At 44.4% G+C, this 9,575-nt stretch overlaps 1 protein-coding gene across 1 annotated transcript in view; it reads left to right on the top strand.

The window, feature by feature from the left end:
* Positions 1–9,575, top strand: part of PRPF8 (pre-mRNA processing factor 8) — a 2,252,227-nt gene that overhangs the window by 528,725 nt on the left and 1,713,927 nt on the right. Inside the window, exons 14-15 of the mRNA XM_044054875.1 lie at positions 6,073–6,279; positions 8,815–8,978. Of these exons, the coding sequence (XP_043910810.1) occupies positions 6,073–6,279; positions 8,815–8,978 (371 nt within the window). The remainder of the gene's footprint in view (positions 1–6,072; positions 6,280–8,814; positions 8,979–9,575) is intronic.

Raw genomic sequence — 9,575 nt, 5'->3', positions numbered from 1 at the left:
TTCCCTTCCCTGTTTACTGAATATCAGTCTTAACTATGCCAATCTTTTCTAGCTTTTGAAGTCTTCTATTGGCTGGGCTAAGCAGGTATCCCATGCTGCACTGCTCCATTTTAGTTAGAGGACCTAGTCCTCCCCTCTTGTCCTGTGTTGTTTCTCTTCTAAAACCATTTGAGTTAGAGGTTTTAGTGTCTATTTCCCTTCTGTGTACGTTGTTAAAAAAGAGAACGTTTTAGTTAGAGATTTTTAGCCTTAGTCACGCCTGTGGTTCGTCCCTTCTGGAGGATTTCTCAGGTGTGCGGTAAGTTGTGTAAAACTTGTTCTTGCGCTTCTTTAGTGGTGTTTTGGCGCAATCTGTCGTTTTTCCTGTCAGACAGTGACTTATTCATTGTTGTGGTATTTGTGATTACTTGTTTAAAATATCTCCAAAGATTCCAAGGAGCACAAACCTTCAGGCTTTATATAGTGCTCTAAGTGTTGGTTAAAAGATGTCCATTACCGATGGATATTCTGTTTGCATTTATGGCCTTGGAGCAATCCATCTGCAGGAGTCCTGCAGCTTCTGCCATGCTTTTAGTCTCAGGGTGCTTCAAGAAAGAAAGAAAGAATAAGCTAATTCTAAAGGGACTCTTGAAACCCTTGTTCGAAGAGGCCATGGATTCTTCTTCTAGTTCTAAATCAAAATCCTCAGTCAAAAAAGAGATCTCCAGCTCCTTCAGTTCCTCTGAGCCACCAGAGAAAGTCACAAAACTTGCTTCAACCTCCTCGTCTCCACTGTCCTCTGGGCCGCAGGAAGTGTCGGTGTGATGGAACCGGCTTCGGCTCCAATTATACTGGAACCTCTTTGGAGCCGATCACCCAGTATATTAGATCAGTGTCATCTTAGAGGAGATCTCGATCTCCCTCCCTGCCCTCCAAATCCTTCAGGACTCTTTCAGATGTGGATGTCGATAGGGTGATCAAAGGCTCCTCCAGTCACCGGTTTTGGCAAAATTGTTTTCGTCTCCGTCCCAGTCTGCTCCGGAGCCCGTCTCGATACCTTCTTCGATCATTCCTCCTCCGAGTGCATCTCTTGTCTTCGGAGACGGAATGTTCTGCTCCATGTGATGTTTCTAGGTAGGTTCCAATGGCCCCTCCGGGCCTATCGGTACCGACGTCTGCTCCGACCCCGTCCGCGCCATCCACATGGTTCGGGACTCGGGATTCTTCACTCGGGCCCGAGGGGGACACTTCGGGACACATTTCAGTTCCTAGTCTCCAGCTCAGTGCCTCGGCTCGAGGAACCCAGACTCCTTTCATGGTCTCGGAGGATGGCCGGTCCTCGGACTCTGGGGGGCCCTGCCTTTGAGGGCCATGAGCATTGTGCTGGCCAGATCTTCAGTTACATCATGCGGGGGTCTGTCATTCTGTCCCCTACCACAACGGTGAGAGCGTCTGATCACCACCTGTCTGTAGACAGCGGAGCCCCGAGGCCTAGGGATACCCCCACGAGTGGTCCACAAGTTTCTGAGAGCCCTTCAGAGTTCTTGCCTGAGAGCCCCCTAGAAAGAAAACATGCAAGAGGAAGCGCATAGGCTCCCAGGATTAGTCTCTCACCTTTGATGCTGACCTTGAGGAATCGGAGGGGTCCCCCAAGTCATCCTCTGATGATGTTTCTTTCTTCGACATCCTGGAGATATTGAAACAGAGGTGACTGGTTGTCCAAAGTCTTCCCGAAGGCCTTTGGTGCTCAGCCCTCCGCCTCCTGGGTGTCCCCAGCCTTCGACGAGCTCCAGGATTTAATTTGTCGGAGGGTGTGGGCAAACCTTGATTCTGTGGAACCCATACCCAGGAAACCCAATAAATTTCTTTCTGCTCCCCCAGGTAAGGAGTTTTTGTCCAAAGGAGTCCCTGTGGATGCCATGGTGGTGGCAGCGGCCACTCAGATGGAAGTAACAGAGATTTCTTCCTCCGTTCATCCTCCTAACAAGGAGTTTGTGGTACCATGGACCCGCTACGGAAGCCGTGACTCTCTCATCAGCAACCTTTACCATATGGTCACTGGACTACCGGTCTCATTTTTACTCTGCTCCAGAGAGTTCTCATCAAGGAGTTAGGAGATGCTCTTGTGGGTAACGTGCCTGAGGCGGTGGCCCAGACGGTTAACGCCCAGGTGTCTACCCTCAATTCCATCATTAACTCCACCATGCAGCTCATTTCATATGCAGCCGAGGGAGCGAGTAGTGCAAGCTCAGGAGTCGCATCTTCTTAGAAGACGAGCCCCGCCTGGCTGGGCGCCTTTGTCATTTCGCAAGGAGGCTCTCAAGCCTCTTTCACCTTTGGATGGTGGTTCTTTGTTCAGAACCAAAGTGAAAGAGACTCTCACCAGGTACTATATAAGAGGGAAAGACCCCTGTCTGCTGTAGGGTCCATTTTTCCCTCTCTAGGCCTTTCAAACTCCCCAAGGCCCAGTGGGTGGGACCCAATGTGCCGTTCAAAAAATCAGAGTTTTTTTCCTGGTGCATGCATAGTCCAGTCTCTCCAGAGGGCAAGAGGAGGGGAGGTTTTTCGGAGACGCCACCCTAGAGGCAGAGGGGGCCCCCACGATTCTTTTTGCGGCTCTCCCTACTGTCGTTCCTGATGGGATGCCCGACTTTGCGCTTTCAGAGTGCCAGTCGGGGGTCGCATTACACCCGAAGCTTGGCAAATGCACGTTCTGCCTGCCAGGACCGATGGGTACTTGTAATAATTTCCGAGGTTATGTCATCCCCTTTTCGTCAGATCCCCCTCCAGTCAGGAAAATCCCAGACGTTCCACCCAGTCAAAGGGATCACGCAGCTTCAGAGGTTCCAAAGCTGCTAGGAAATGGAGCTGTCCAGTATGTCCCCTCAGACCATATCGGATTAGGGACTTACTCGAGATTCTTTTTGGTGCCGAAAAGAACAGGGGACCTGAGACCCATCTTAGATCTCAGCCAACTGAACAACTATGTACAAATGTCCATGTTCCATATGGTCACACTACAATCGATTCTTCCATTGTTGGGAGAAGTATGGATCTGCTCCATCGACCTCAAAGATGCTTACTACCATGTCAAAATGGACAGGGCATCCAGGAGTCACCTACCCTTTCGGCTGGGAGCCTGTCATTTCCAGTTTCGAAAGTCTCCTACCCTTTGGTCTCACCACAGCTCCCCAGGGTGTTCACCAAGTGTATGTATAGTGCACGTGACGCTCACTTGAAACGCTCTAGGATCTCCAAGTGATTCCTTTGATCTGGATGACTGAGTCCCTACTCTCCCCACCAGGCATCTACTAATCCAAACCAGGGACGCTACCATCACTCCCTGTCAACAGTTGGGCATGGGCACTGAACTGGGAAAATCTCTCTCTTTGTTTCACAGCATGTCATTTTTATAGGTGCAGAGTTAGACACCGCTCTAAATGCGAAGCCTTTCTACCATGAGGAAAGAATCAGTCTTGTCTTGTACAGCAACAGGTGCACGCCACTGCTTCTGAGGAAAGTTTAAGGCAAGATTGGTTCTTTAACTCCTGAGGATTATGTGCAGGGTGTCAAACCCCATTATGTTGGTCCCTCTAGCAAGATTGGTAAGCCATGAGTTCTTCAATGGCTCCTCTTTGCTCACTTGGTCTCTCCCAAAAAACTTCCACCTTCCCACCCTATTTTACTCATGGACAGATGCAAACAGGATCTCAAAGTTGCTGAAGCTTGCACCAACAATTGGACAGGGAAACCATTCTGCTCCAATCTTCAACCCCGGTTGCCACAGTGACCACGGACACCTCCCAGATAGGGTGGGGGGGCATTATTTCGGCCAGACAGTCCAAGGCACGTGGCAAGATCACGAGATACATCTGCATATCAGTGTTCTAGAGATGAGGGCGGTGCTGCTTGCGTTGCAGACACTTTAGAGCTTTCTACCTCTAGGGACTATTGCAATGCACTCGGACAACATGTCAGTGGTGTGGTATCTGAACAAGCAGGGGGGATCCAGATCATACCCCCTGTGCAGAGAGGCCATGCGAGTGTGGCAGTGGGCAGTATCTTCCAAACAGCTTCTGGTGGCACCTCACATTCCGGGGAAGTCCAACATGATAGCAGACAGGCTAAGCAGAGCTATTCTGCTGCCTTACGAGTGGTAGGTCCCTCGAATCGTGATAGTGCAAAAACCACTTCTCAGCAGATGGAGAGGGGGTCAGCCTTGCTGCGACCTTTTTGCCAGCCCCCTCAATTCGAAATGCAAAAGCTACTTCAACCTGATCCCCCCCTCAGGGGGAGTCACCCAGGGACGCTCTAGTTCATGATTGACCCTCCGGTCTGGTCTGCTTTATGCTTTCCCTCCATTTCCCTTGCTATCAAAAGTGATTCAGAAAGCGCAATCCTTGGGAAGCAGAATGATTGATTGCTCCACACTGGCCTCATCAAGTCTGGTTCCCCTTTCTCCACACTCCTACATTGTGGACACACCTTGGATTCTGGACCCACAACCAGATTTACTGACACATGTCAGGTCAGTTCCACCCCTCTCTGCGGACCCTCCAGTTGACAGCCTGGCTACTCCTCTTCCATCGTTAGTTAGGCTTCATCGCTTTTCACCTGAGGTAGTTCATATTTTATCCTCCTCCTCATAAGCCCTCTAGTAGGAAGATTTAGTCTAGCAAATGGAAGAGGTTTTCTATTTGGGCTCATACCCAAGGAATTGACCCTTGCACAGCCCCAATTGCTTCAGTCTTGGAGTTTTTGTCTATGCTTTTCCATTAGGGCTCAGCATCAGCTACCATTAAAGTTCAATTGGCAGAGATTTCTAATTTTCATGTTGCTAATGAGACTAGTCTGATGGCTCACAGACTCTGTAAGGCTTTCCTGAAGGGGACTCTATTACTCCGTCCTCCGGTCTCAGAATCTATCATGACCTGGGATCTAAATTTTGTCCTGCAAGCCCTTACTTCACCACCGTTTGAGCCTGCAGCTACCTGCAACTTAAAAACTTTTGACCTGGAAAACTGCCTTTTTAATAGCCATCACTTCAGCCAGGCGAGTTTCAGAAATTCAAGCCCTTTCTAGCAAACCTCCATACTTTATCTTTCATAAGGACAGGGTTTCTCTTAGACCAAACCCTTCCTTTCTTCCTAAAGTGGTGTCCATATCTAATCTTAATCTATTGAGTTGCCAGTATTTTTTTCCCATTTTTCAAACAAGGCAGAATTTAAATTTCATCAATTGGATGTACGTAGACAGCTACGTTTCTATCTGCACCAAACTAAAGATCTCCGAAAATCTGATCAACTATTTGTCTCCTTTTCAGAAAACAAAATTGGGTCCCATGTCTCCAAAATCACCTTATCGAGATGCATTTCCCGTTGCATCTCTTTCGCTTATTCCGCAGGAGGTAAAGACCTACCGTTTCCTGTCAAAGCTCACTCTACTCGGGCTGTATCTACAGCCTATCAAACCAGATTGTCTATGGATGATATTTGTGTGGCAGCTACTTGGGCTTCTCATTACAAGTTGGACGTGGTATCTAGGGGCAGGTTTTCCTTTGGTTCCACAGTACTCGGGAGTATCTTCCTATGAGCCTCACAGGATGCAGGTGCTAGTGATGCTGTCCCACGGGTAAGAATGTAGGCGAGATTGGACTACATAACATCATACTCACCATAACGTTCGATGTATGTAGTCCATCTCACCTCACATTCTTACTTAACCTCCCACCTTCCCCCTTCCTGGAGGATCTGGAGGTTAGGAGGTTTGATTTACAGAGTTCCCTTCACCTTAACTTATTCTTCTTTACCTGGATGTTGTTATGCATGGGTATGAATGAGTGTTCGCAGCAAGCTAGATCTGGGGATATGGAGCAGTGCAGCATGGGATACCTGCTTAGCCCATCCAATAGAAGACTTTGAGCTAGAAAAGTTTGGCCGAGTCTGAGCGGATATTCGGCTCCAAACCCTACGGGTAAGAATGTGAGGCGAAATGGACTACATACATTGAACGTTATGTTGAGTACATAACTTCTTGTTTTGTGCTTGTATATCTTTTTCTGCGTTTGCTTATAAAAGCTAATTTTCTGTTCAGGTGCCTGGTTTGCCAACTCCAGTTGAAAACATGATCCTCAGGTATGTGAAGGCCAAAGCTGACTGGTGGACTAACACTGCCCACTACAACCGAGAGCGTATTCGCCGTGGGGCTACTGTTGATAAGACAGTGTGCAAGAAGAATCTGGGTCGACTTACTCGACTCTATTTGAAAGCAGAACAAGAGAGGCAGCACAACTACCTGAAGGTAACTATATTTCTAGATTAGCTGGTCTGATATGTCGAATGATCTTGGTACTGCAGCTTGAGTGTATTTTTCACATTTCTCAGCTGTAAATTTTTCATCTTTTTTGTTTTGCATATTAATATTCCAAAACAGCAAACTTAATTGTCATGAAAGTGTGGTTTTTATTATAAAGTTCTGTGATTAAGATGTCTGCCTCACATCTCCCTGCTTTGTGTTTCATTCCTAACCTCCAGTCATCTTTGTGGAGTTAGCATGTTCTCCCTATGTTTTTGCCCTCTTATTCCTCCTACCCCTCCAAAATGTGCTGGTTGACTGTCTGCAGTAAATTGACTGGACTAGCTGCAGTAATATTGTGTGTGATTTTTGTTTTTTCCTTTTGCCTTTATCTGCTAAGTCATTGAGAAGGCTCTCTGGACTAGCACACTTTCCTGATCAGCAAATAGGTATCTACTTTATCATTAATTTAAAATTGGTATAATCATATTAAGATTGAAAACAAACTAATACATTTGTAACCATAGCTTAGTGTTCCTTATGGACACAGTAAAAGGAGTACAGAAACACAATAGCTATGATGATAACTACAGCAGGTACATTTGAGATTTTTAAAGGCTGAAAATACACCTTCTGGATGAAAACTATTTAGGGACCAAGAGCATTTTCACTTTGTAGGAGTTGATTAGTGAGGATATGATGACTTACAGTTGTCTGTCTAAGTTTTAATGACATAGAACACCCATTATCGGGTGTGGTATGGCTAATTGCAAAGGAGAGAATACATGTAGGATGCACCGATGCATATGGATTTTGCATGTGTGTTAAGTAATATTGAGAATTATGAAATGGTCTAATAGAAGTAGGTTATGTACAGCATTCTCAGCAAATATATGTGTGCAATACCTATTCACCAGAAAAAAAATTAATTTTTAATGACTAAAAATAAAATAAATATTTATAAATGTGGTGGTGTTTTCCGTATTGGTGGTTCTCAATAGTCAGGATGTAGGATGGTGCCGTTTTTTCGAGGGACTATCAGTGTGTATCTGCTGATGTTTTACTGTTTACTACCACTTCCTTTGTCTCTCGAGAAGAAAGTTTCTAATGCACCATTGTACATTCATTTCTTGATTACCTACATTATAAGGCTCTGAGTAGCAAGGGATCTGGAGCCTCTCCCATTGCTGAGTGGTTGCAAGGCAGATTAAAATTAATCTTGTATAGTCTTTTCACACAGTGTAGCATGCACACCTGTGGACACTTATGATGATTACCAGTTCATAGACAGCATATCTTTGTTATATGGGTTAAAGTTAAAATACTCTGCAAAAAAAATTGCTGACACAGGGTGAACATAACTAGACTACAGAGAGGATACCACAGGTGAAAACTGAAGTTGAAAACTGAGCATTGTGAGATGGCAAACACCACTGTACTTCCTAGTATTTTAGACTGTTCCCTGTTGAATTAATGAACTTGTGCTACCATTCAGCCTTAACTGTGGCAGTAACCATTATTTTTAAACTGTTTCTTTAAAGTAAAACATATCTGTGGGATTTGCTTTAGACTAATATTTTGTGATACAGGTTATATATCTCGTGCAAGTTAGCATTGAAGAAATGAAGTCCAGGCAGGAGATATCCTGTTCGAGAGGAGGGTTTATTTACGTTTTAAAGTAGGGGATAAGTTGAAGGTAACCAGCAGACCTTTGTATGTGGTGCAGCTAATGTGCCTGCATTTCACATAAAATAGTAAGAATGAGCTGCATTTTCAGTTAAGGGGAGTTGGTACTTATGCTTATCAGTACATCAGTGAATATTAAGAACTTCTGACTTCTTGATCTGGAGAAACAAGGCCTTTAAGTGATGTTGTAGAACTTTGTAATATTGAGGTATATATTTTAGCTGTAGTGGGATTATAGAGGACAGATTGGAAGGATGCAGGAGACCTAATGAATTTATAGAACAGTGGAAAGTGATCTGTCATGATGCCGTTTAATGTATTTTAATATATAAAATGTTTAGTATTGTCTGTATCTTTGTAATCCTGACCTTTTCTTGTTTTTACAGTGTTAAATGTTTCCTCCTCCCATGATCGCATTATTTTCCTCATTGTATTTTGTCTTTTGGAGATGGCGTTTAGATTGATTAATCTGCCTCTACTTGAAAAGCTTGAGTGCTTTGTGATATCCAGGATTGACTGGCACATCTTTAGAATACCCCTTTTATAAAAAGTCTGGATGTGATGCTTTTTTTCCTCTTTCTGTGTGATGTTCACTGTTGCACTTAAAGCTTTGCCTTTATTTAATTTGTTATATTGACTTGTCTGTGACATTAACAGATTTTGGTTAACTAAGATATTGACAGTGGCCCATTTCCTTTTCTGTAAATCCATAATTGGTCCAAATGGCAGTCACTGTATGCATTGCAGTGCTGCTTTCTTTTGTAACCAAGGTGCTTAGTTGTCTTTATGTCTTTTATATTTTATAAATGTGAGAAGAACATGCATTACTGAATTGTTTTATGTCCTTTTTGGTAGGACGGTCCCTACATCACTGCAGAAGAAGCTGTGGCAGTCTACACAACCACTGTGCACTGGCTGGAGAGCAGGAGATTCTCTCCCATTCCATTCCCTCCTCTGTCTTACAAGCATGACACCAAGCTGCTTATCCTGGCTTTGGAGAGGCTGAAGGAGGCTTACAGGTAAGTTATTTTCCACTATGTTTTGGAGGTACTGTTATTCCTTACAGGCTCTCCATAGATGAAGTGTGAATGGGGCTGCTAATTAAAATGCCTAAGCTGCCAGAAGCAAACCCTCGGAGAAGTTGTTGTCTCAAGATGAATTACGTATAATGGACGACCTGATTTAATTGCAGTCATAATTTCTTTTTATATCAAACCATTGGTTGACCTCTCTGTTTTTTTTTTTTTATTTCGCTTTCTAGCAGTGCAGCCGGGCCTCAGTCAAACAATGCATTTAGGTTTGAACCTGGAGAATGCAAGTCCATCTGCCATTTGTAGGACAAAGAATGCATCATAATGGGTATTTTGTCATTCACTTCAGGCTGTGATCCGGAAGCAGTTTGAAGATTATAATTCTTGCATTTTATGGTTTAGTTAATTGAAATTGTATTCTAAACCTTTTTTATGTATTTGCTTCTCTTATGATGTCTTGAGAAATCCTATCAACAGATGCATGTGTGGGCATCAAAGTCCCCCAGAATAAGGTGTGTGTGTGTGTTTTTTTTTTTTAAATAGGGAAGAGTCACAGTTCTGATCATCATGATAATTTTGCCATGT

The sequence above is a fragment of the Protopterus annectens genome, chromosome 13.part0, assembly GCF_019279795.1.
Source record: "Protopterus annectens isolate FY-2018-M chromosome 13.part0, PAN1.0, whole genome shotgun sequence".
Classification (NCBI taxonomy): Eukaryota; Metazoa; Chordata; order Ceratodontiformes; family Protopteridae; genus Protopterus; species Protopterus annectens.
This window is presented reverse-complemented; position numbering and strand designations above follow the sequence as displayed.